Source organism: Poecile atricapillus, chromosome W (genome assembly GCF_030490865.1).
Source record: "Poecile atricapillus isolate bPoeAtr1 chromosome W, bPoeAtr1.hap1, whole genome shotgun sequence".
Lineage (NCBI taxonomy): Eukaryota > Metazoa > Chordata > Aves > Passeriformes > Paridae > Poecile > Poecile atricapillus.
In genome coordinates this window covers 12,443,430-12,471,340 of record NC_081288.1, presented here as the reverse complement: position 1 = coordinate 12,471,340, position 27,911 = coordinate 12,443,430, and the positions used below count along the sequence as shown (strand labels likewise).

Here is a 27,911-nt window from a genome sequence, read left to right as displayed (position 1 = left end):
AAACTCTTCCCACTGTGTTCAGTGTTTGGAGGGGATTCACCAAGGGCTCTGAAGGTGTGAGGGCAGTAGCAGCAAGCTCTGAGCTTGCTTGACACCTCAGAGTCCTTCTTTTGAAATCCACTTTGTAAAGACAGACCCTGAACACAGCTGCTTGAATTACCTCAGCTTTTTGCTTTACTGTTCCATATTCCTTGACAGGAGGGAGCTCTGCATAGCCAAGCAGGCCACAACACAGCCTGCTATCACCAGCCTACACATTAAGAAGAAGGTTTTCTTGGAGTCATGATAAGTTTAAATGTCTATTTCAATCTCCTTGGGATTTAAGGTCATTGTAGTTATAATTTATTTACCGAGCCCATACTTTTTTTAGCATGAGGAGGGGAAAAATATTTAAAACAAGAGCTGAAACTTTCCATTATGGTGTGAGTCAAGGAACCAGAGGATTAAAAAGAAATTATAACTAGAAAAAAGCCCCATTGCTTTCAAGAAATGTACAGCAAGACAGTAACAATGATGTAAACCCTGCTCCCAAAAGGGCCTAGTCTGACATGAAAGAATTGTGACTGACAGTAACCAACTGAATCAATTTGTGCCTGATCCTTGGCAGAGAGGGTGTAAATTCTGAGAAATCTGATAGTGAAGGTGTTTGTTTATGACTGTTCACTGGTATTATTTCAGCAGCTCAAGGCAATCACAGAACACTTTGTGCACCTTCCCGTGTCCTTTCCTTACACTGTGTCCTTGCTGCAGATGGAGGCAGAGCTGCTGCAGAAGGAGCAGAGACTGCTGAAGATAGAATTTCTCTTTGAGAACATTTCTGATCTGACGGACAGAATCCGTGCTGTGGTGGAGAATGGCAAGCAGGACATGCTGCTGTTCGCTAGGAGGGTAAGAAGGGCACAGCATGCTCCGCTTGCCAGCCTGTACACAATGAAACAGTATCTGGGCAAGAGGTGATTCACTTGCAAATTACAAAAGTGGCTGGAAATGTTGAGACAAATCATAAGATAGTCTTCAGAAATTACAGACATGAATAGCAACAGTAATACAGTTAAACCAAAACTATTAGGCGAATATTCTCTCTTTTAAAAAGAAAGTTGCATCATAAATGGTACCTTTCACCAAAATATAGAATTAGTTCTTTCTGAAATAGATGCTTAGAAACTTTGTAGGATCATCCTTTTGCAAATGTATTTAACAGCCTTTCCACAACAAACAGGTCAAAGACTAAATAGAAATAAGGGAAAAAATAAAGGAAGGCCAGGTAAATTCTACTCCAACATACAAAAAGATGACTTTGGTACCGGGCTCAAAGTTCTTTTGTTGTTTAAATAGGGAGAGTCACACAGGAAACATCATTTCCAATACAGTTTTTAAAATATAATTATAGTTATTTGCTTTTAACTGCAATATTGTTTGGGAAAGACCAAAAATGCTCCCTGCCCCCATATTCCTAATGAAAAAGTTACAAATTGAGCAGAGCTGAGGGGAAGACAGAAAAAAAATGCAAAGTAGTTAATGTAAAACAAGGCCAGGGTAGAAATCTTTCTTAGATGTTAGGTTTGGCACACATGAAAGCCTAAAACAGTTTTTTATAATTAATTTTAAACACACACAGAAATGTCATGGTTATTAACTGTGTTTGTGAAATGTTGGCCATGGGCTAATAAACTACTGTAGAAATGGCAGTGTGCCAAAAGCTGCATTCACAAGTGCTCTGGCTCTCCCAGTTCTAATTAGTCACTTAAAGAGTATTAAAGATTTTTGGGTTTTTTTAAGTCATCTGCAGTGAGACTCAAGGATTTTAGTCACATTCCTTTTCTGTTCATCCCCCTTCCAAGGATCATGTCACAACCCAAAGCCCCTGCATCAGCATTATCACTCAATTATCTCATAGGAATTGGGCTTATTCCAGCTTTATTACAAAGTTAATTGTGTACAGACCCAAAAATAATTTGGATCCCAGGCGTTTGAGGGCTGGGGGAGTTTTGCTGTCCAGCTGAAAAGGACAAGAAGCAAAGACATATGTGATTTTCTTTTCTTGTATTGGAGTAAATGTGACTTCTCTTGAGCAGCCAATTTTTTGTTCTAAATGATCACAAAAATTAAGTAATTTTCAAGAACTGAACTACTATTTAAAACCTTGTTAAGTTTGACTTATTTTCATGTGCCTAATGATGACCCAAGTGCCATGCTCAGTGAGTGCCTAAAGGGAAGCCATAACTACAATGCAGCTGTTTTGCATTCCAGAGCAATGACCTGCAGAGGAAGATAAGTGACAAAACCCAGGAGATAAGGGCTCTTTTTGCAGAGTTATCCATGAAGCAAGAACTTGCTATTAAACTCCAGCAGGAAATCAGAGACAAAGAACAATTTGTGATGACTGCTTCATTGATGATAAGTCAAGGCCTTCCCCCTCCTAAAAAAGCAGAAAATAAACGGAAGATCCTGTGCAATGAGAAGATGCAAAAAGCAGCAGCTGAAGCCAGAGCTAAAGTAAGATTTTGTCATACATTGCAAGAGCTCCAGGAGTCAGTGCAGATGATGGTACAGAGACAACTACTACAATAGGTTTTTGGAGTTTTAACTCTAGTCTGGCAACACTGCTTGGAGCTAGTAATTGAATCTTAGTGAGATCATATACTAAAAACCTCACCTTTGATTACTAAAGTAGTTTGTGTAACCATGTTGTGGCTGAAGAACAGGGCAGCCAGCAGTGGAACACTGCTTTCCATTGGATTTCAAGGTAATGAGGCAAAAGGTGGAGTGTAGGGTTCAGGAGGAATATGTTTAGTGTCTCCAACATACAAGATGCAATGAGCATTAGATCAGAAGCAGCAAAAAATCAGATTGCTGAGCAAGACATTGAGGGTAGGCAGGGCAGCATGGCAACCAGTGCTTGAAACCCTACCCTGCTGGACACTGCTTCTGTCCTTGAGATGGTCAGTGATCCCAGAGCAGAGAGCTCCTACATGATAATAATAGTTTAGAATAAGAAACTTCTACCATGAAACTTCTCATGCTGGGAGTTAAGGTTCCTTTCAGTGCTGTGGATAAAAGCCCACTCTAGTAACTGTACTCAGGAACAGAATTGTTCCACAGATGTTCTGTGCACAGTTACTACATCTTTTAAAAGTTCATCTAGTCTGTTTTCTTGACAAATAATAAAAGCATAAAAAGCTCAAACTGTCTACTATTTAAAAGGACAAACTTACATCTATGTGGTCAAACCTCTTGCCTTCCTTTTAATACCACTTCCCCTTTCCCATCTCATCAGGGATTAGGGTAATGGTGTTTCAGATGTCACGGATTCCGTACACTGGCTCGGGGGAGCGCTGGAGTTTTAAAGCACACAACCCCTGTGTGACCAAGCTGTGTTTCTCTGACAGCACCCTGCAGAGGAGGAACAAGGTGCAGTGCTTGGCCATGCCCCCACTATCCCTGAGGAGAAGGAGGAGAGGCTCCCACTCTTGCAGCCCCATGTGGTTCCCTTCAGACCAACTGAGCCCAGCTCGAGTCGAAGACATTTCAAAAAGCCTCCTGCAAAGCCATTTGAAATGTGAACAGACAGCACCTGAAGCAGGAGAGACCATTACCAGCTGCTGGATCACAAGGGTCAGCAGCATTTACACTGCACTGAAGGAAGATCTGTCGGTGATCAGCCAAATTCCATACGGAAAACTAAGTATTTGTTCATGACAAAAGCACAGCACAGCTAACTAGTCAGTGATCCAGAATCCTTTCTCCTGGAATCCCAAATGCAGTGCAGCATTTCCAAGTGTCAAGAAAAGTGAGTGATCCTCATGCTATATTTATTTTTTTTTCCAGGTGAAGTTTTATTGCATCTGAAGGTATGTTATAATACATTCATTAAAAAGAAAAGGCTAGAAAATCTTCTCCAGTTATTAATATAATACAAAGTGGCCATCACTTATACACACACACACACACACATCAACATGGCTTTCTGTGGTCTGGGACTGGAGTCCCAGACAGAGAAATTCTAATTATATTAAGACAAATATTCTTTCTCACTATGCAGTCACTGAGAACGCTAAAGCTTCACTGATGGCAATGACAAGGGGGTGACCATGAACTTGCCAAGACACTCCCAGGAACTGGATCTTTTTATTTCACTGATAAGGAACAAGGGAGCATCAGTGGAAACTACTCAGAGAGAATATCAGAGGTTGTTTTGGAAACCTCCCAAATATATCAAATTTTGATGAGTTTCTCTAGTTTAATAGTCTGGAATTTTGTAGAGTTTTTTAAAATCCAATAAAGGCTGCAGAAATCCTGCATGGAACAACTTGGGAATTTTCTCTGTGTAGCAAAATGCTATTTCCATTTAAAATTAATATCACAGTTCAGAACTTAAAAGAGCAAACAATATTGGCTCAGTTACATACAAACAGAAGTTGAAAACAAAGGAAAAACAGCCTGCCTAATTTCTTTCTGAAGCTGAAATTTGAACTGTAACACTAGAAGTTGTAAGAAAGAATTATGTAAAACTCTGTATAAGCCACTGTTAAGATCAATTTCTAAAACTTTTTTCTTATCCTATATTACTTACAATATATAATACACATCTTTAAAAAACAACAAAAAACTCTACAAACAAACCCCCAACAAAATCTGTCACATGTACTTTAAGCAGATTATATTTTGTGCTAATAACAAAACTGAAAATATTAGAATGCAGCTTCAGAAGCAGAAGTACCATAAGATAACTGATACCACCACAAGGAATGAATACCTCTTTACTCATGCCTGACATAAAAAGGAATTTGTTATTCTTACCTGCTTTATACAATCACACCTAGAAATCCTTTTATTAATCCAAGTAAACAGTTACTGGTTATTGTTACTGTACAACTGGACTGCCTCTTCCAGCATTGTCTTGTTAAAAGAAGTGACATTTATACCAATTTTCACAGCATGTTTTGACAACCCACTGTTGTTCCACTTCCTTGACCACTTCAAAATGAACCCACAGACATATTTCAAACCTGGGGTTATGTCAAATGCATTTCTCTAGGATTTATCTAGAAGTCAATAATTTCAACCTCAGTCTGTTAGACCAAACACTGTTTTGAGTAGCTCATGTCAGTACTGGTGACTACCCAACATTGCAAGTTACTTGAGAAGCAACATTGCATTTACACAAATACTTTTACAGAGGCAGCACAGTTTGACAGCCTTCTTCAACAGCATGTTATTTCAGGAATATTTGAGACCCAGGAGCGTCATAGTGTGCTTGAGTGCTGTTTCCTCTACAAATCTTGCATTTATATGGTCTTGTTTCTCATATGGATGCACACCTAGAAAAACACAGTGAGGAAGTATTTACAAAATTGTACATGTACACTTATAGTCCTGCAGTGTATTAAACATCTTCATCTGCAGTACCAAAAGATAAGGGGTAACAGAAATGCGTTTTCATGCACTCACCAGCTTTCAGTGGTGCCCTTTGGATGCTAATCTGTGCCAAAAACTGTCCTATTAGTGGAATGTATGTAAATGATAACCCACACGGAAGGAAGCCTCTCTGGAAGCTGGTCTTCCAAACTGGATATCCAAATCCAGATTGAAGCAGAGTGGCTGTGTTAGTGCTAGTGCACAAAATGGCCTAGGGCACATGCTCATATACAGCTACATGTATATATGCTTTTTCCTCCCCAAATGGGATGATACCCAGACATGGAGACTCTTAGCCACTGACACTTTCCATCAGCAGAAAGACAACCTATGTGTTCAGACATCACTGGAGTTTTAATAACTCAGTAATGTCAGTATAGGCAGGATACATCCGAGTGAGCATCAAAGGGTAACAATCACTGCTTTTCCAAAGTACAGAATTAACATTACCTTGATCCTCTATCTCTGCCAGCATATTAGTCAGGTAGTTCAGTGGCAAAAACTCCACAGGGATGGAGAGTCTCTCAGAGATAGGCCTGCTGCACTGTAAGGGAGAACATTTCACATTAGTTTACAAAGTCGCACAGCCACACCAATGTTTCAATGTTTCTTTAGTGTGTTATAGTCCACAGAAAGCTCAGGAATCTCAACACTGTCAAAGCATCAGATTTTAGAACATAGCCTCTGTGCTCTTACCTGTCTGTTTCCCAGCTTCTCAAGCAAAAGTTTCACATATTTCCGTGCTATTAAGTTTGCATTTATTGGATGATTCCAGTACTGGGAGACCTTTTGACCAAGAGCCTAGTAAGCAAAAAACAAACCCCAAAACCTGAGAACATAAACATGGGACAGTGGAAACTCAGAAAGAGAAAAAGGGAGAAAAAGCTGACACAAAATCCAGGCTGTAATGCAGATATGCTTTGCTTTCAGACCTTGATGACAGAGGCTAAAAGGTCATCATATTTAGCCATGGAGCCTTCCTTTCATAGCCAGTAACTAAGAGATCACAATGTGCTCTCAAAATGTGGGAAATCAAAACCTCGTCACTCAGTTCTCACCTCAGCCAGTCTGTCCCAGGGCCACTGTCCCACTTGACATGTGTACTTAAGTACTAATTGAACTCTTATCCATTACTGTGACTGATTTGATTCTATTCTTTCTCCAAAGTGTAATGTAGATGCCCAATTCCTCAAAGCTCCTTCAGGATAGGGGCTCTCAGTCTGTCTTAAGGAACCTTAGACACGCAGAATGCTGGCAAGGAAAGATAGTGGGAATGTAAGTTTGGATCCCATTATTCAGGTCATCATCCTGGAAACTGATAACATTGACTCACATTCCCAGAGCCAAAAGAGATTCACAACCAGGTTTCTCAAAGCTTCCAATCCCAACCAGTAAGCAAAAGAACAGGTACATACTATGAAAGTAGCTCCACCTTCTGCTATTTTCCCTTTGTAGATCTTCCCTCACCCCTCCCCTTCAGCTGTACTGCAATGAAGATAGCTGTTCATTTTAGAAAATGCTGTACAATTTAATGGTGCTTAAATCCTTGCTTCCGATTAAACTGAAGTCATCCACTGCATATAACCTGCTCAAAATAGTCTGAGTCACCCCAAAGTGACCTTTATGGCAAACAGACTATTCCCAGCATTTTTTCCCAAAGCTGTAAATAGATACAATAAAGCACTGAGTCTACTGTGCATAGCTAGCAGTAGTTGTTCCCTAAATCTCTCCCAGCTCAGCCCTTCACGTCAGAGTGTGTTTGGAATGGAGTTCCCCACGCATCAGGCCCAGGCTGGCAACTCAGGGGCCCTATGCTGACCCCAGCTCACCAGCCCTGGCCACAAACCAGACACAGAGGACAAAGAACGTCCTATGGAGTTCTCCTCCTCTACCCCTTCTCAAAACTGCTGCCTAATAAATAAGCCTTTGTTGGAGGAAAACCCAAGCAGCACTTCTGGCCATTTGAACTATAAGTGACAGCACATAACAAGCAAACAATGGGCAACTCATGTGGAAAAAAGCCTGTTCTGCAGTGAGGCATTCCCTGAGGGGGATCCCTGGTGTTCCTCCTCTTCTTGGCATCTTGTGCTTCCCCTGAAGTCCTGTGCTGTTCACTAAGAGCAAAAGGGGAGAAGGAGAAGTGCATCTCCCATTCTGCTGGAAGGTTTTATGGAGGACCAGTAACCTCTTGTGGCCACACAAATCACCTTGTCAGTGGTGAGACTGTGAGGTTTAACTGAGGGGAGATCTTGTAATTCCTCCCTGTCACAAAGCTGTGGTACGATACGACTTTACAGCTTTTATTGTACCAGCTTTTGAACACATTTTTTGAAGTGTACAGAACCAAACACATAGGTCACAAGTGAGAAAGACTCTATGGATGCTAAAAACCCCCATAAACCCCCTTTAAACCCTCATTGCCTTATGCAAATGAGTACTCAGAAGAACAGTGCCAGTCTTGTTAACTTTTGTAGAGTATTGGAGACTGTAAAACACTATGGACAAATCTATAATTGAAGTTATTAGGGTATCCTACAGTCCAGGAGCAGCAGATGGAGAAACTGTGGATGCTCTGGTTATATTTGACTCAGGCTCTATCTGAATGACAGCCAAGTCTTTCATTGGTTTAACCCTATGCACAAGGAGGAATCTCCTATCAATTCCAAAATCCAAGACATTGCATCTAAAGCCATTAGTTACCTCTGGAAGCCTCATGACAATACTAAACTTCAGCTTTTCATTCTGTTCAGTGTCATCCAGATCTATAAGCAACAGGGGAAAAAGCAAATCAAACAAACAGCAATCACATAAACTTTCAACTTTCACTAAAGACATTCTAAATAATCATCAGCTCCTTAGTGAAATGAAAATTTCAATTTAAAGTACATGCTATTATTTGCATTATACTACATTAATAAGGACTGTTATTTACATTTATATCATGTACAAATATATTTCTGTATATTTGTTCATAACTTCAACATTATGTATTTATACAGTAATTCAAACGCACTTTGACTAAGGACAGCTCTCCAAGTTTATAATATTTCATTTATCAAGATCAGGCACAGATTGATATTTTGTTGTTGAGCATATTTTGTTGTCCCTTTTCTTAGACACTGGAGAAGTAGCACATCACTGGGCACAGCTGGCTCACATTCAGCCACCACTGACCAGCACTCCCTGAGCAGCTTTGCAGCCACTCTGCCCCAGTCTGTGCTGCTGTCTGGGGTTGTTGTAACCAAAGGACAGGACCCAAAACTTGGCCTTGTTGAACCTCACACAACTGACCTAAGCCCATAAAGCCTGTTCATATCTGTCTGCAGAGCCCTCCTACCCTTCTGCCCAGCTTTGTGTCCATGTCCAGACTCATGGAGGAAACACTCGATCCCCCTGTCCAGATCATTGATAATGATATTAAACAGGACTGGCCCCAGTACTGAGTTCTGGGGAACCCCACTGGGCACCAGCCACCAGCTGGCTGTGACTGCATTCACCACTCTCTGGGCCCAGCTCTCCAGCCAGTTTTATCCCCAGTGAACAGTGCTCCCATCCAGGCCATGATCAGCCAGTTTCTCCAGGAGAATGCTGTGGGAATGGTGTCAAAGGCTTTACTAAAGTCCAGGTAAACAACACCCAGAGCCTTTCCCTCATCCACTGTGTGGGTCACCTCCCATGTGGGTCATAGAAGGAGCTCAGGCTGGTCAAGCAGGACCTGCCTTTCACAAACCCTTGTTGGCTGGGTCTGGTCCCTGACTATCCTGCACACTCCACGTGATGGCACTCAAGATGATCTGCTCCATAATACTCCATGGCTCCCAGCCATGAGGTCAGCAGGACAGGCCTGTTCCTCTTGTTCTAAACATAATTAAGCAAAAGCTGAGGGATGGATAACAGACTAATTTCCTCACACACAGGTGTGCACTTCCACAGTCATAGAAATTCCCCAACAAATCCTATGATGATCTTTAGTATTTGTTTTTCTAAGAAGTCTCAAATGGAAAAACTACAAAATCAAATTCTCTCCACGCAGATATTTCTTTGTGTGCTGTGCTAAGGCCCATCACATAGCCTGAGCCCCAACTTTCTCCTTTCAGGTAGGCAACAACATCAGCTACAACTCTCACTGAAAGAACACTCCAAGATGTGCTGAGTGTCCTGGGCAATAAAACCTGTGTCTGAGGGGAGTGGCGTGAAGGACAACACTCCCAGTTAGCTGGCTAGTAACAGATGAAACACCCTGTTCACTGTACCTTTCAGCAATTTCCTGACACACGTTTCTGTCAATTGCAAGATCCCATTGTCAATATAGTGCAGGAGGGTGTGCAGAGGGAGACATCGAACACCAAGACCCAGGTGCAGAGTGTGAAACCCTATGAAAGAGACAAACTTGTTTGGTACAATATGTAGGTTTTTGTAATTCTCTATTAGAGACTGGAATTACTCTAGCTAAAGCCATCACTTCCCTTGACTTCTGATTGTTTACAGTGAGTGAGGAAATCAATTTATCAACTCAGGTAGTCTTATTTAGACATCCTTTAAGTCCTCTCAAGTACAATCTTGTCAGAAAGAAGAACACTAAGGGGATTGAAAATGGTCATTCAAGTCACATTGTCATTTAATGTCTCCAAACTGTTGCCTTACATCTGAACTATTCTATTAATTTGTCTTTTATCTCCCTCTCTCCTCCTAATTAATCAAAACCTGAGGCCTCACCACCCTCAGGATGTCATTGCCACCCAGACACTCCCACAGGCAGCGTTAACACTTCAACTTCTCCTTTAATGTCAGCCTGATGATGGTCTTGTTGTGTAACACTACTGTGTGGCAGCATTTGAGCCCACACAGACTGAGGGACAAACTCATACCAAAAACAGTTTCAACAACCAAAGAGAGAACAGGAAATAAAATCCAGAAAAATTCGAACAAAATTGGAAAGCATTAAGATATTAAGATGTCAAGATGACATTCCCTAATGAAGATAAGCAAGTGCTTTGAAAATTCTCTAAACAATTATGAGGAGCTCTAGGAAATTAAAGTCTATTATCAAGACCAGCTTTTCCATCAAGGCTGGAAGTAATCCCTTCAGGAAAAAATTGTAAATTATTAGCAGGGAAAGAGCATGAGAAAAAACACTCTATCTGCTAGAGGGTAGGATTTTCCCTTGTAGCTCTTGACACTGAAGTCCAGTTGTATATATATATATATATGAACAGTTCTAAGATAAGACTATCCACACATTCCACTGGAAATCTCTGTTTAGATTTCTGTTTCTACTAACTATTTCATTTTGCTTCATTTCACTTGTACAGGTTTATCAAGGGCCTTGCCCTCTATAACTGACTTGAACAAATGTCAATACTGCCAAAGCTAACTTGACACGTGCTGCAACCAGTGCTGTGCTGGGAGGAATTTATAGCACTACTCTCCTCACTCATGATTAAAACAGCAAAACACAGAACTTACCAGGAGGTAAAGGCATGCACATGCCATTTGCTGCTTCCAAAATCCGACTCATGATGTGGAACACTGCAAATTCTCCTGCAGTTCCTCTCTCATCACTGTAGTTAACAAAATAGCAACACATTAAGAACCCCATCACTCACACTCTCCTGGAGAGAGGGTCAATTTGCCATACTGGGAGCTCACTGAATGCCTGCCTTTGGGATGAAGGGCCATGGGATGCTGTCCTGCTTACTGAGGTGTCTCAGCCAGCACCAGCTGCCCAGTGCTGCAGACACAAAGAGTCTCCCTGGTGTCCCTGTATCCTCCCCCACTAATGCACATTTACAAGGCTCTTGGCAGTACCTGGAATCAACAGCAACAGGTAAAAGGGTGCTGGTGTAAGTGACCTGGCTTTTACAGGTGTTTAACACCCACCACGCAGCTTAGGACCACTCCGAACTCAGCAATTTGAACTCCAGCCATAACACTGCCTGTGTGTTTAATAATCACACCGGCCTAGAGAGGGCCAGCAGGATCCTTAGGAAGAGTAAGTGACAGTAACATTGACAGCAGCATAAGCACTGACTGTTCAAAGGAGTACTACCGATGAAGACCAAAATCATTATGCCCATAATTAAAAAGGCAGGCTGAAAACTTTAACAAATCATTTGCTTACAAGCAGAAGATACAGGAATGAAGCTGGTATCTCCGCCACACTTCTTTCATTATTCGATGCACCAGATTCAGCTAAAACAAAAAAGAGAAGACTGGATGTTTTCAGGAGCATGTGTACAGCAGGCCCTTGGCCTTAATTCATTCCACACACCAGTTTATGTTAAAAACTTTTCATGGGACTCCTACTAAGTCTTCATTTTTTTTCTCTAGGGCCTTGAAATGTAAAGTTATTAAAATCTGAATTGTAACAGAATTGCCCTATTCAAGCAGCTTAAAGTGCTTCCAGCTTATCAAAGTATCATGCAAGACATACAGCAACTTAACACACTTAACTGTGCTTCTTGAAGATAACTGATAGCAAGCTCTTGCAGCAAATTCTCAGACCTGTTTGCCATGAAAGCAAAAGCAGCATGTCCAAGTGGCTGAGCATTTGGCAAGGAACAGTCCCAAGAGTTCAGCAAGAGTGGATAACGTTGAAGACAGTGGAATGTTCAGTTTGCCAAGAAAGGAAGGAAGGAGGAATCATAAACCTAGTCCTGGCAAGGAGGAAAAATGAGACAAGTAAATGCCTCTCCTCATCTATTGAGTTTCCTTTTTGTCCCCAGTGAAGTGAAACAATCCCTTGGCCCACGTTGTTGTTCTTCGTGCTCCCAAACTGATGTCCACCACACACAGTCAGCATATACCAAAGCCACAAGCCCTGTTCCCACTTGGGCCTTCTCAGCTTCTGCAGCTGAAAGAGAAACCACACACGGAAGAGTTGAAATAACTTCCTCCTGGTTGTCATGTGTAACTACTTCCACATCTCAGTTACACAACCGAGATGCTTCCTCTGTGCCTTTTATCTCTGGCGCTCAAAGCACAGCAATCAATCCCAGAAACTCAGGAGACTAGTCTGACCCCTCTTTAGCAAAGAGGAGTCACAAGAAGTTAGGAACCCTTTTCCTCCCTCCAGATGGTCAGAATCCAGGAATGCTTTTTCCCTACTCTATTTTCCCCTCACAGGCTTTGCTCTCTCCATTGTCTGACTCATCACAGGCTCTGAGCAAGAGAGAAACAGAACACACAGGAGAGATGCACATGCAAAGGCCAGAACTGGAACATTCATTTTCAGTAATGTTCCTGAGTGTTCCTCTGTACCTTGGCCAGAAAGTTCTACAAGGTAGCACCTTTTCCATCCACCACGACTTGAGCCAGGCTTGCACAGCTGCCTGATGCAAAATAACTACCTAATATTTGCCATCTCCACACTTTCTAGATGCAGTGGAAAGATCCAATTTTTTCTTTCCAGAGTATAGCAAGTTTTCTTGGAAATGAGTGATTTCCAGTTTCCACAGAAGGGTCACAAGAACCACACCTGCTGCTGGAATGAATTTCACCTCTGGCCAGCACAGAGGGTACAGCTAAGGCCTCTGCATCAGGAGCTGCAGCTGGATCTGAAGGACCAGTATTGAAGTGAAGGTTCTTACAAGCTCCAAAATCACCAATTATTATTTGTGCAACACAAATGGTTTTCAAGAGTATGCTACTCCAGAATAAGTATTTTTTGCTTAACAACACAACAAACTGTACAGCTTTCACAGGGCACAGAAAGCTAACAACTTCTTAAGTAATAATCATCCAAGTTATCACAACATACTTTCATCTTAAATACATGAATGTTTGTGATGTGACACCCTCGCTAACAGCACAACTCACTTTGGAGATCAACATCTACCCTTGGCATTGTAGAAAATACATACTGAAAGATTACCCACATCTCAATCTCTTTTTCAGAACATAACACAAAGATCACATGCATGAGAAAGGCAGCATTATCTGTCTGATGGAAGGAGCATAGGCAGCTTCCTGTCCGAGGTTAGCCATGGGGCAGCCAAGTAAGAGCCACACACATACCAGGGGAGGCCATTTTTCACTGAGTAACAGACACACAATAAGAAGTTTTTTTGGGGCACATACATGAAGCCATTTCCCTTGGAGTACTCTAAACTAATGAGAGAAAATAAGACCAACAGCAAGACTGCACATGCAAGAGGGTGTTGGCTGACAGTGCTGTCACCTTGTCTTGAGACATCTACAGTTCCAGGCAATGGTGCCAAGGAAACTGAAGTTCTCCTAAAGTAATTGGGAACCACAAGTGCTCAGCTCCTTTGGCTGTTTCTACAGGAAAGACTTCAAAGCAGTCAAAGAAAAGAACCAGGAGCAAAGGAGAAAAGGGAGTGAGACAGGGTCTTGATGTCTTTCAGATCCCCTCCTGTGCACTAGTATGACACAGTCCTCCTTCTCCTGGGGAAACTCAAATCCGAATGGTGTCTTGTCTTCTGTTCCTTTGCAGCTGAGCCCTATATCAGATGACAGCTGGCCACAGATGTCAGGGGAAAACGTGCAGCTACTGCAGTGACTTGCAGAGAAATTTCAGCAATTCATTCAGGTCTGCCAGTTTCCTGTGCCATGGGCTGCCTGCTCACCCTCCCTCCCCTTCCACTTGCTGTCAGGGCAGCAAATGTCACACTGCTTCTGTAAATTATTTCTCCCCTTTCTTGCCTCAGTGAAATGAAAAGAGTGAGAGAAATAAAGATAAAGTGATTGCAGAGGAGAGAGCCTATGGACATACAACAACCACTGCAGGAGAGGTGGCACATGGACTGGGAATCAGGCATGCTCCAGCCCTGCAGAACTCCTCAGCAAACAAGGAATTCCCACTGAAGTGTGTCATTCACACTTCTCCATGTTACTTCTCTGTATACAAGAACACACAGTTCTCTGACAGCAAGCAGCCTTTGTTTCATTAGAAACTCTCAGTGCTCCCAAGTTTTGGCTTCTCCAACTTCTGCTTCAGTTATTTACATGGTGACTACACACCACAGAGCCTAATCTCAGCCACTCCTGGGATCCTGAATGTAATGTAAAATATTTTATGAAAGAAAACAGACAAATTTCAAGTCTATTCCTGTTTCATTAGTTTCAATGACTCTGCTATTCACTGCTGATGCTACAGAGAACTGTGGGAAGACTGAAACCAGTTCATTCCCCTGAAAAACTCTGAAACATTTAGGATAGATTTGAGATGTGAGAGTTTCTAATTAGGATGAGGGAAAACACAAGTTTAAAAATTAAATAATTTCTAAAGATTTCCAAACAGTATCTAAGATGCACCAACAGAAAGCAGAAACAATTTTTAGAGGCATATTATCTTTGTTTATAGTAGCTTTTTTAAGAATAAGCCTGTCAATTGAGTTTGAGAGAATTAGTCCTGAGAGTTTGCTTGTGGGGGAGGGCTGAGATTTGTTCTGCAAGATTTAGTCTACAATAATTTAGCTTTGCAGATCAAGGTTGAATAGATGTTTTCACATTTTTATCTTGTTTTTACTAAAAGTGAACAAACTGTTATTACAAATTGAAGAAAAGGAGAATAAATGGTCCACTTGGGTTTTTTTAGCACCATTTGCAGGTACAAAGCTTTGGTTCATGTTGTATTGTCCCTATTTAATCAGCCACTAGTTTTAGTTTCTTTCCTACAGAGATACATAAAAATCTGCAAATTCCCAGTGAAACAACTTGTGAAGTTATTGAAGTGAGGCTTGAAAAGTCAGGAATGGCAGTGGGACTGCAGTGGTTCAGAGAACACTGTGACATTGACAGAGTAACTGACTCACACAGGACTTTGGAGGAGATGCAGGCATCAGTAGCCTCCAAGAAGATTCCCAAGGTTTTCACCCCTAGAGAACAGCACTGTTGGGAGCTTCTACTGAACACTGGGGCAGGGATGACACAAAGAACAGGATTTACAGTTGCCATGCAAGCTTTTGAGGACTCTGTGTTCTGCACTTAAAGGACATGATCTTGAGACAGACAAAACCATGTACTTAACTTCTGTGCACAACAGTTATGGTTTCTGTAGTTTGTTTTTTTTTCCTTTTTAAAGGTCTCTTAAGAGGATGAAAGACAGAAAAATAAGAATTTGGAAAGCAAATTTTCACAGTAGTTTACAAAGATCTCTTCATGCAACACTGTCTCCTGTCACATACACAGCCCACCGAAGGCACTGGATAGGAGTGGTGGTGATTTACCCACATGTCAGATTGTAGTGACATATTTTGTTCAATTTTATTTCCCCTGGTGTCACTTTCATTATTCAAGACCTGCAGCAATGTGTTTTACAGAAAACCAAATGGATGTAACGGCTTTAAACTTTCAGGATGAGTTCTCATTTTGTTTCTGGGAGTAGAACATATTTGCACAAGCTGTAAATGGAACCATTTCTTCTGCATTCTGAGTGACTGGTACAACTCTTTTAATAATATTTAAGTAACATTCATTTTCTTTATCAATTTATATAATATTAGGCTGAAAAATATGTTTAAATATCTTAAAACTTAAAATTTCTTCTCACCAAATATATGCTATATACAACTGGTACACACACAAGGACCTACAAACCAACAAATACACACTAGCTCACAATAGTGACTATGAAATCAAACTAACCAGGTTTGCAACATAATCCAAAACTATTTGGTCAATCTTCTTTTTTCCAACATATTGTAGATGTCTCATAAGGTGATCCTTCAGCTGAGCAACCATCTAGGAAAACAATGCCAAAAATTTGTTGTCGTTGAGCATCTTTAAAGAGACACAAAAGCTGCAGCAGGTGCAGGGCCTGATCAATAGGCAATGGCTCAACAAAACATTTCCCCAAAACTCCAGTTCAGAGTGAGATCCCAAGCTACTATACAATCTTGCTAAACTCAGCAGCAGATGTGAATATTCAAAATGGTTACTTGGTGCAAATTTAGCAAAATTAATACGAAGTTCAACTTTCAATGATACTGAAAAGAAAAAGCTTACAGTTCTCACATCTCTCTGTGTAAAGCCAAGGGAACAGGATGAAAGAAAGATTTAAATATGAACACTGAATCCTAAGAATATAAGTACTTATTACAAATGAATGAACCTGAGAGATTTTATGATGGAGAAAACTACCATAAGTACAATTTGTGGTAGTTGCCAAGAACCTGAAAACCAGTGATTAATGGCAATTTCAGGTTAAACATTAATTGTGAAGTCATTAAAGTTGGGTGTTTGTTAACATACAGTCCATGCCACTCCCTACTCTCTCCTTTCTGAAATAATTGCTGACCTCATGTAGCTTCAGATTGCAACTCAAGTCCATACTGGCTCTTTTCTGAGAATTACTAAGAAGCTCAAAGTAAGACTGCAGTAAATAAAAATCTGTTTCAAGGAACTTATATGTAGATTAATCTCAGGGTGTTAAGACAGAAATACAGGTATGAGGAAGGCATAGACAAAGTGACCTGCTTTTTGGATCTGTCTGAATAAAGGGAGGGGAAGGAATGTAGAGAAGCTTCAGAGAATGAAAGGCAAAACTTGGAGACAGGAAGATGAAGGAAAGAAGGAAAACTTGCCTCAGATGTGAACAAACAGGACAGTGTTGATCTGCTCCTCAATGCTGAGACCTTCTAGTGTATGCTAAAGAGTTAGTTGATATTAAAAGTAAAAGAACAAGAGACAAGACGTGTATTCAGACAGAGGGAGGACAGGTAGAGATTTGAGACAGGAGTTATTGCCCAGAAGCATACAGATGGTAGATCCTTTAGGGAGATCACTGGCAAAAAGAGTGCAAAAGGAGAAGGGACCTCAGAATTGCCCCAACAGTCTTAGAAGTGAGATAGAAGGAAAAGGAAACAGTAAAACAAGGTGTTCAATTGAGGAGCAAGATGATCTCTGCTCATCGAATTGAAAGAAGCTGGGGGGGCAGGAATTCACTTATGTATGTTTTAAAGGCATAAAGTAGTCCAAAAATAACTGACAGAATAAGATGACCTCCCAATTCCTAGCCAAAGTTACACTGGGAAAAAGCATTTTGACAAATCAACTTTCTATTCCCGTTTTTCCCCTATGCCTTAAAGTAATCTGCTAAAATAATAATATGATGATGAACTCTAAAACATAGGAAATGCCATGTTTGCCCCCATAGCTACTCTGAGTGAGCTTCCAATCAGCACTGGAGCTTGGAAGGTCACTCCACACATCTGTGGAGCCTGTGCGTCCTCTAGTGCACACTGACAAAGGCACATACCAGTCCCATGAGCAACTGCTGCTGATAATCCTCCTCTTCAAACAGAGGTACCAGTCTCGCCTCTGAAACAAACAGAGCAACAATCATTCAGGGACATGGCACTACAGAAATATCACAAGAATCCAGACAGATTCAAAAGTACTTAGGAACAGACAAGTAAACAGAAGCTGTGGTTTGATCTGCTCAGCTACAGAACAAAGACACTGAAGAACCATGGACTGGATAAGAGAAGTGAAAAATGGAAAATAACCCTTTATCTGCCATCCACTTCTTCTTTTTGATATTTAAGAGTTATTACAGTGTGGTGACTCAAGAGAGCAAAGAGGCAGAGAGAACCTTCTGGTAAGACAATGCTAATGTGCTACTTAGATCTTGTCATTTACAAACAAACCCTAGCCACTGCATGGGTTTTCCAAGGAAATCACTAGACAGAAAGTAAATAGTCCAGGGAATCACCTCCCACTGACTCCTTCCCATGGTCTGGCTGTTTCTGTTACTGAGATTTGAAGACCACTATGAAAAGAACACAACCTCTCTAACTAAACAGAAGGAGATTACAGTGTGTACTGAAGTAAATAACATGTATTTCCTAATCAGTGCTTCCTGTCTACTAAAACAAGGAAGAAAACCAATCTTCTATTTCATGATATAGATAAAACCAACTCAAGATTTAATGGAACCAAGTGCTGAACTCTTAAAAAAAATTCACCTATTTTTGTTCACCTTTAAATGTTGGGTTTTTTTTCACCTTTAAATGGTGGTTTACACCACCACCTAGCAGCACAAAGACCTGCACTGCTGGATTTTAAGGTACTCCAGGACTAATCTACAGGGAAACACTACATTGATGCTTATTACTGGTTGGCAGCTATTTAGAAATTATCTAGTAACAGCTAAACATTGGACTTCTTTAGCAATAAGCACCTTTGAAAACATGAAGCTGAGGTTCACAAAGTTGATACAAAGTCTCTCAAAGTGAGAGCGCATTGCAATAATGAGCAGTGACACGGATAATTGCTGTTAGGGGCTGGAAATGAGTACCCTGAAAATTCTTGGTAATAAATGGCCAAGCAGCACTTAGATCAGCATCATGTCACAGCACACAGTGACAGGGCACATAGAAGGCACTGATGTGTGAACAGCAGGAATGTAATACACCACTAAATGCAGCTTTACTTATTTTTGACAGAGAAACTGAGCATTAAAAAATATCAAGTGTTTCTGGCCGAAGGAAATTTGTTACACCTGCACTGTGTTTTTTCACCAGTCCTAATCTCCTGCACCAGTCCTAAGTTCTGATGTTGCAAAGGCTGTGAACAAGACTCAACAGTAACATGGTGTCATTGATATTCTGCTCCACAAGAAAAATCCTGAAGAAGATATCCTTTAGCAGACCGAATTTTACTGCTTATGTTGTTAGATCCAATATGAACTAGGGACTTTTTTTTTCAAGCATTTCCTAGTTAGTACATGAAAGGTTTCTTCTCATCTTAAATCCTCAAACTCCTCTGTGCTGAAAACACATAGCAACTGATTTTTAGCAAACAACAGCTGGATGGAAATTTTCTAATAAACCTAAGTCTTACAGCTAAGGCCTACATCAAGAAAGGTTTTACTTACCAGAGTCCCAAGTGTCCAGATGAGAAAGCACCCTGGGGTTTGAAACAAAAATCAGTGTGTTTCATATGCAATACTCTAAAGGCTTTCACAACATCATTAAAAACTCAAATGAGCCTTTGATCTTTCAAAGACAGCTAAAGAAATCTGAGAACAGTACATGTGACTAAATGTAGTAAAAATACTAGATATCATTAAAAATATTCTGTCTAGGTTGCCTGAGAATAACTTCACATCTACCATAAATTCCCTAGCACTGGAGGCCTGTATTTCTGCTCATGCTGTAGTGATTACAAGGATTCCAATAACTGATTTTCACCAGGATAATCTTCTTTAAAAATATCTAACCAGATACATAATCAACTAATTAAATGGCATATTAAATCCTCCAACATACCTGTGCAAAATAAGAAGGGGTAAATATAATAGAAACCAGCACGTACTTTTTGGCATTTTCAAAAATATTCCTCAAATATGCTGTGGCTCTTCTCTCCTCTCTCTGGTTTGTAAACAAACAAAAATCCCGAAATGAACAAAACAGAAGACCAAATAAAGTACTCCTTGACAGAATGAAGATGAAAAATGAATTTGGTTTTCTCTTTGAATGGAAATAAAACACAGTGGGGCCTCATACCATCTTCCAAGTGCCCATGCTCACAGGCACTCACAGACATGTAAACTTTGTGACAATACAGTGCAAGCTCTGCTTTTCTTTAATTTCTTGCATTATTTTAAGAGAACAAAACTTACAGGCAATCACCTTAGGTGAAATGACTGCAAGTCTCTGCACTTCTGTTAATCAGATTTCCATTTATTTATCTTCAAAATAAAAAAGCCAACTCGTCCATGCTTAACTTTATAACACCCATTTCAGAGGCAGCTCTGGACAGTTCCAGTGTTTCAGTTCCAGTACCTCTCACTCACCTCTTCTGAAAGGTTTCGCCATTCCCTCCTGAGAGCGTTACTGTGGTAGTGCAAGTGTGGCTCTGCATACTTCACACTCTCCAAGTTTGAGTTGAGTTTCTCCCAGAAGCCTTTGGAGTTTTGGAACTACAGAGTGTTGCAGAGAAAGTATGAATACAGGCTGCCCTCTTGAAGAAATACCTCATCACCCTCCCACTAAGTGACTGCAAAGACATGTGGTTAATGTAAAAGCAATCTAAGTGAAAGAAGTTAAACCAAAGCACCAAAACTAATTTCTCTTGGTGGAATGACAGTGGTAGCACTTACTTGACTTGAGTCAAGATTTGGTGCCTGGAAAGAAACAAATATTTCTGGGTCACAATTCATCTGACCTATTTACATGTTTGAGATGGGAAGAACTGCAGCACAGTACACTGGACTTATTGTCTAGATTTCCTCTGACTGTAAAAAGAGCCTTAGGCTATTAACTTAAATGGAAATGTTTATGCTTGGTCAAATAAATCCCATTTCAGGTTTCTAGTAGCTCCAAACAGAGGAATACCACCATGGCCACGATAGCTGGAGGATGCCACTATTTTCAAGCTGCATTAATACTTTGACTGCAAACATCCATTAACCAACCTCAACAGTGCTTCATCCCACAAAATAAACAAAATCCAGAAATTTCCATAGCAATTCTAAAGCATTTGACTCTAATGCTAAAATTAACTTAAACTCAGCTGTGAACAGACAGGAGGAACAAAATCTAAACAAAACCACACCGGTTTCCTGAGCTAGTTCTTGGACTGGGTATAAAAGTTTGAAGCTGCTGTTTATAAGGGGGCCAAGACACAATCCTTGCTGAGGAAGAGATGAGATTAAGGCGATTCTTTTCGACAGTTTTAAAAAACAAGAGATGGTATGAGCTGTTCTTGCCCCTCTTGATATTATCCCTCAACACAGACATTATAGTAACAACATTTGAATAAAGAGAGCTTTAAGCACACAATATTCTTGCACTAAAATAACTTACTGCACACAATAAACTTGCACTGACATACTGGATTTTGCTCTCTCTTCTCAACTATCCTACAATAACAATAACCTTAAAATAAAACCTCAAAAGGAAGAAACCACTTCCTACTATAAACTATAATTTGTCAAGGAAAATAAATTTCAAAGACTCAATCCTGCCAGCCACTTTCCTCTTGCTGCCAGTGCCTATTGTCACTTTATTATTGTAGCTGCAGCAGAGAAAATAAATCTTGGGTTTTACTTCATATTAGTTATATTTAGCAGCTGCAAACTAAGAGCACATATGGTACCATATGTTCACTCTGTTGGACTTAACTCGTGATATCTCTGACCTACTACTGCAGAATGTTGCCTAAATGTTACCAGTATGAAACCAGAGACATATTAAATACAGCATAAGGGTATCATCTAGTGACCAATCCATGCAACAGCACTACCACTGCAAAACTGTGTTTAGACCACACTGGACTTGGATATGTGGCTGAGGGAAGCAAGACAGCAATTTTCTTTCCTGTATGAAATCTCTAACAGGAAGTGGTAGACTTGAGTGTTGTCTGCTTTTAATCCCAAAAAGACACATTGTATTAGATCTCATTAAAAAGTCAAAAGTTTAAAGGATTTTTTCAATTAAATCTATTATTTCTTGAGGATCATCAGGGCAAGGAGTAGATAGAGAAGGCTTCTTCATCTTAGGTGTTTATTTGGGTGACATTTCTAGAGAGTCAAGAGTTAACACCTAAGTATGACACCTAAAAGACATTGTATTACCAGAAGTCAAAGCAAGGCCTTACCAGTTCACAATCATGAAAAGCTCCCATGAAGCCTTTGTTAAGTAGTGGGTTTTCAACTGAAGATAAGAGAGCTCTCTGCTACACCCCTTGGAAAAGATGTGGGGTGACAATTGCCTTCAGGAGGTCCACATTTCTCTGGACTGTAGTGCTGTGTCTCCCCAGCAGTGCTGGCATTCAGAGAGCGTTGTAAAACATCACTCTGCACCCCAGGGGTTCAGAACAGCACAAGGGAGAAACTCTCTCCTGGTGCTCTGACAACTTTTTGCACTATATATTTTCACTCTTCCCTGGACCTCCTCCTATTTCCTTTATTTCTCTTTTTCCTCCTGCCTTTTCCCTTTCTGATTGAACTTATTTGCAGCCCTGCAAGTTTGGTTCGTGCTTAAAAAGGGGGGAAAAATTAGACTTATTAATTGCAAACCTTATGTAGAGCTTTTGGACAATTAGACTAACTGTTCCCCCTTTCTCAGTTCATCTTGATGAACAGGAATGTAGTAATAAAAACACCTGATACCCAAAGAGCACAATTTTTTTTAATGTGAATATGGACATATCCCTCCCAAAAGCTCTCCACAACTCATGAGATTGAGAACTCCAAAAAGGTTCTCAAAGTAACAATTAACAATTCTCTGAAATGCCATAAAATCTCTGCAACAGAAATACTACTTGTAGAACCAGATCTGTCACCAGGGTCGGATGCCAACAATATGCACCAACTGAAACACCAACTGACCACTTAAGCTGTGGGGGGTTTGTGACACTGGTGTGGTACAAAACAGCCAGAGCATTAAAGCTTACCCTGTGCATTAGCATCTTTGTCCTCATGCAAGAGTCAGAGCAATTTGCTGTCAAAAGTAGCAGGAAATATTTGTCTTTAGCTCAACTCTGACCTTTTCAATCTGTTTAGGTTTCAGACAGAAATAGGAAATGAGTTCTACAATCAGGAAGTATAGCTGCTAAAGGCATGCACCCCAGGGGCTTGAGGTTCAATCTCAGACAAACTAAAGTCCCACTAACTTTAACCTTCGTGAATTACAGGGACTATCTGCACACAAATTTTCTCAAGATCTGATTTTCCCAGCTGTCCCAGTTCTCAGGGCAGCCTTTCCAAGCAAAGCATGCAAAGCCCAGTTCTTGACAGTAACCCCATGAATCTGTGCAGCACAGCCATGATGCACTGCTGCAGAGTGAAAGGGCAGAGGGCAATTTCACTGATTTTTAACAGGTTTTGTGAACACTGATGCTTTATGACTAATTATAAGTACATCTTTAAAGAGCTACATGGAACAACATTGTCACATGTCCAGAATCTAATCCTATCTGTTGCTGGTGTGTCTAAACTCCTCATTCTTTCCGTTAGCTCTCCACAACAAACTGCTTATTAAAATTCTCTTTCAGATTTTGTAGGGGAGTGCTTAGGAAAATTTCAAGAATTTCTCTAAACTGGAGCTGAGAGAGTGGAATGGGAAGTTGGGAAGAATCACTCATGTTGTTTTCAACGGAAAGTACAATTTCCTACCCAAACAGCCTGTCCTCTCCCCATACATCCACTGCCCTTTCCAGGCTGTGCAGGAATTTGCCTAGATTTAGTAGTCAAAGCCCTGACCTAAGTGCAATCACAGGATGCTCTGGACAAAACAAAGTGAGAGGGTCACAAACCATCCACACCAATGGCAGCATAATGAAGTAGCCCTCAAAGTAGGCATGTGTAGATATATATAAAAATATATAAATAACATATATATTATATATTTATATATTATAAATAAATATATAATAATATATACTATTATATTCTATATTATATAATATAGAATATAGAATAATCTGTTATTATATATAAATATGTAATAATATATATTAAATAAAACCCTACTTGTCTGTTATAACACCTCTGCCTTCAGCTACCAAAGTCATACAGCAAAGTGGTATCAATCTGATTAACAAGAACTAATTCATGGATAATCCTCCCTGCTGAATAGAGGTGTCTTCAGCAAGGGAAAAAAACCCAACCATTTTTGAGTCTGATTAACTGATATTTTAGTAAATGCATAAATCATTTCCAACAGGGCAATTTTCTGTTCACATCTATTTTTGGATAGGGCTGTGGGGACGCTGCTGCATTAATATTTAGTACATCCAACCCACCAAAAAAAAAGCAGCTACTAATCTGCAAATACAATTATGGTTTTATACTGGAACTTACCTCCAAAACAGGTAGAGAAATAATGTCTGTGGCACATATTACTCCAGGGACAACCTATAAATAAAGACAAATTATTTATAGTCTTATAATTTAGCATAGAACATGGGGCATCTAAATGAATCTCCATCACCCATTTCCTCTGTGAAACTAGCTAGGTAGCCAAAACTGTACCCTTATTTGTAAAAAAACAACATACTAGAACAAGGTCACAGCAGAGAAATTAAGACACTATTTGCTCTAACTGTAAAGTCTTGCTTGAAGTTATTTTACTTCTGCAATCATACTTGTAAATCTTAACTCTACTGAATCTGTTTGTCCTGGAAATAACTGCATGATTTTGCTGGTTAAATGTATTCTTTACTCTATAAACCTCATATCATAAGGAATAAATTAATACTTCATTATGAAAACTGAGATATTTAACCATCCATTTAATTATAATAACTGTTCTTGGTTTTGCAAATGCTTTTATTTGTTGACAAAAAATTTGACTCATGGAAAACACCAAAAAGAGTAAGACTCTGAAAACTAAAACAGGCATAAAGCACAGGCATAAAAGTATCAGTTTGGAGCATATCTATGGAAAGGTAGGACACACAAGCTATAGGCTGTACTAAGGGATAAAAAAACAGACCCTCTAGTTATTAATTAAAGTACCAGCTGTTATCTTACCCCAATCCAGTCATGCAGTGATGTGTAGGGCAGGAGTTTATCCAGGTTCTGAATTTCTGGACACATTCTGCAGTACAGGGAGGCTGAATGCAATGAAAAAAGATTTATAAGGGCAAGATTGTACAAACTATCAGTTAACAAGAGTAGGCTTCACTGTTTCTTATCTGACACTTTTTTAGGGACAAATCCTGCTGCTGTCTCTGAAACAGCTTCCTCCATAGTGGAACTGGTCCCATTCTGTGCACAAAAGGAGGAAGAGAAGTCCAGATGGCTGCAGGGCTAGGTCAGCTGTTTGGCTACAGCTCAGCACTGCAGGGGTCCTTTGTACAAAGACTCCGCACTGGCTAGACTGAGAAACCAGCTATTAGAAGAGTATCATGATAAGCCAAATCCTTTTGAAAAAAATGTTTTGGGCTAGAGCTAGAGGATAATAGAGCTGAGGAACCAATCTCCAGAGACCTAAAATTATAAATCCATTTGCTCCACTAGACAGAAGAATGCATTTGAAAAGTTTTACTGCCAATCTGATTTTGAGATGTCTATGTATCTTCTAAACTACTGATACTGTCTCTTAATGCCACAAAATGCAGGTTAGTTAACACAAATCATAACCAAAAAGTTCAGAAATAAGAGTCAGTTTGTACTGCCATGGACTCTCCTTCAGTGTCAACTGGAGTATGCAGGAAAACTCAGTATGCAGGAAAAGAAATACTTACCAATGATAAATTCTTGAATGGGGTCAAAAGAATGACATGTTGACAGGTTCTCAGAAATCCATCGAATAATCTGTCAGAATGAGAACAGGGACCTTGTCACACCTCTCTGTTTAAGCAAGTGTTGTAAGAGAGCACAGAAAATTTGGTTTTGGTAGTAACATTTTGCCTGGAGTAGTGATTGATACAAATGTTTTCAGGACAGCCTAGACCCATAAAGGGGTTTAGGGCAGCCCAGCTGAGGAGCCTCTTGGTGCTGCCAGGTGAATAGGGACTTCTCATTGGCTAATACCATTCATGCCCTGCTCCTGCTTTGTATAAGACATGAGTCACCAGAAAAAAAATTTAGAGCAGGTTCTTTTCCCACCTGAATTTCCAAGTCTTCTGTGTGTTGGAAGTAGAGCAGGGCACAATGCACAGCTGCCAATCTCTCACAGTCTCGTTTGCTCTTCTGTAGGAACTGCAGCAAGGCACTGTCACTGATGCTCACATTGTACAGACTTCCTGCATCACAGGCCAGGACTGTTGACACCCATGGGGACCGGATGGAACAGTTTTGTAGTGTGTCAATTCTTGCATCCTCACCTGAAGAACATTGGTTTGAGAAAAAAAAGGAGTAAGAACATAAAATCTGCCTGCTACCAGTCTTTTTCTTAAGACTCCTAGGCCTCCAGCAGTAAGAAAGAGTCTGCTTCTTGCACTACCTGCCCTGGTGTTATGCTGAAGAGGAGTAGGAATGGTGGTGGTTCAATAAAGAAAGCAGAAAAGGAGCACAGACCATACTCAGTTCTCTCCTTCCCTATTGCTAACAAAGAGAAGGTATAGACATTTGAAGCTCACAATGCTGCTCCAAGGCAAATAAGAGTATATGTGATGGAACACAGCAGAGCACAAGGACAGTAGCACAAGTTCAACACTAGAATTAGCACCTATTAGCTTGTGCAGGTCAGAACTGCTCACATGCAGAATCATGATACAAACTTCTATTGGTGGATCTCTTGCCATCAATCCCAATGGCCAGAACAAGAAGGTTCTGCTCTATCATTATTCACTGAAGCATCAGACCAAAACCATTTTATTTATGCTAGTGTTCACCACCATGGTACCATACAGGTACTATATTTCAGACCCTTTGCATCAGAGAAATCAGGCCAACCATCCAGCAGTGATGCTTTCCACTCATTTTTAGCAGGACAGTATTTCATTACACGTACAAAACAGGTATTATCTTCCTGTGATGGTGCCCCTGCACCAGTTTCCACAATTTATGTCTCCTTCACCCAATCAGAACAACAGATTTCTGTTTTCAAACAAAGGTACCCCACTTCCAAAAATAAACCACTTCCCACAAGATGTGTTTGTTGGAAATGAAGTAACACGCATCTCAGATGAGACTAAATTAAATTGCATCAGCCTGATCAGGTGAAGGAAACACAGATTTCCTTTCCCCACACCCTCCAAACACACACATTTAGAGCAACTCAATTGGAGGAAGGAAATGTAAAATCAAATTTACATCTCATGTGAAATTTGAAAACACTGGAGTACCAAGAACCCTGGGCAAAATTGGGGGAAGGGAAACTGTGAAACCAAAGAAGAAAATTTCAAATTCAGTGAAAGGTCTTCTTCCATTTCATAACAAGCAAGAAGTATGAAATACATAAAGTATGAAATGCTAGTTCAACTTCTCTTTCTGAAATGGAAAGTAGCAAAAATTTAATTCTTATTTTTTCAGTATCCTTCCTTTGTCAGAACACTGTGCAATAAGGAAACATTGAGAAATACAACTTTCATGTAAAGAGGTATGAACAAGTTTCCACAACAACAATGAAAGTACTTAAAGCAGTCTTACTATACCTGTCAGAAATAAACTATAGCACAGCAGGTCAGGATGTTGAACGTTCAGGAGGTGCAGGAACTGGCCAGGCAAATAAGCAGCCACGTAATAGTCTATTTAAAGAAACAACAGTGGTCAATTTAGCACTTCATCACTTATTTGCTTTAAGAGGCTCTTTCAAATGATTCTCAACTTGGCCCACTTCTCTGTGAGGAATTGATTATATCTAGGAAATATAAAAGGTGTTAATTAAAAGCTACTGTTGTATTAACACAGGAAACACTAGCAGTACATTTGGGTTTCCAGGAGAGGATTCAAGAAACTTGAAATACTCAAGAACTCAGCCATTCGGAGGCAATTTCAGAAGAAGCCGCTTACTAATAGTGAGGCATTGCAATATCAAATGCCAAATACAAAAGGCAAGCAGAGGAAAAGCAGCAAAATAACACTGCTACCTAAACTCAAGAAAAAATCCTTTCCTTCCACAGAAGAGTTAGCA

General features: G+C 40.2%; 2 protein-coding genes across 2 annotated transcripts in view; one reads left to right on the top strand and one right to left on the bottom strand.

Moving 5' to 3' along the window:
* LOC131591572 (coiled-coil domain-containing protein 146-like) overlaps positions 1-3,563 on the top strand; it is a 67,169-nt gene extending 63,606 nt beyond the window's left edge. Inside the window, exons 17-19 of the mRNA XM_058862396.1 lie at positions 751-888; positions 2,251-2,496; positions 3,390-3,563. Of these exons, the coding sequence (XP_058718379.1) occupies positions 751-888; positions 2,251-2,496; positions 3,390-3,563 (558 nt within the window). The remainder of the gene's footprint in view (positions 1-750; positions 889-2,250; positions 2,497-3,389) is intronic.
* A 242-nt stretch (positions 3,564-3,805) lies between these two features.
* LOC131592224 (gamma-secretase-activating protein-like) overlaps positions 3,806-27,911 on the bottom strand; it is a 45,256-nt gene continuing 21,150 nt past the window's right edge. The window contains exons 15-31 of the mRNA XM_058863609.1: positions 27,433-27,525; positions 25,943-26,160; positions 25,579-25,648; positions 24,863-24,945; positions 24,191-24,244; positions 20,180-20,305; positions 19,699-19,754; positions 19,259-19,290; positions 17,639-17,700; positions 16,027-16,122; positions 11,540-11,610; positions 10,885-10,979; positions 9,672-9,791; positions 8,119-8,180; positions 6,115-6,219; positions 5,869-5,962; positions 3,806-5,321 (exon numbers count right to left, since the gene is read on the bottom strand). Coding sequence (XP_058719592.1) covers positions 5,221-5,321; positions 5,869-5,962; positions 6,115-6,219; positions 8,119-8,180; positions 9,672-9,791; positions 10,885-10,979; positions 11,540-11,610; positions 16,027-16,122; positions 17,639-17,700; positions 19,259-19,290; positions 19,699-19,754; positions 20,180-20,305; positions 24,191-24,244; positions 24,863-24,945; positions 25,579-25,648; positions 25,943-26,160; positions 27,433-27,525 — 1,538 coding nt within the window. The 3' untranslated portion in view covers positions 3,806-5,220. The remainder of the gene's footprint in view (positions 5,322-5,868; positions 5,963-6,114; positions 6,220-8,118; positions 8,181-9,671; positions 9,792-10,884; positions 10,980-11,539; positions 11,611-16,026; positions 16,123-17,638; positions 17,701-19,258; positions 19,291-19,698; positions 19,755-20,179; positions 20,306-24,190; positions 24,245-24,862; positions 24,946-25,578; positions 25,649-25,942; positions 26,161-27,432; positions 27,526-27,911) is intronic.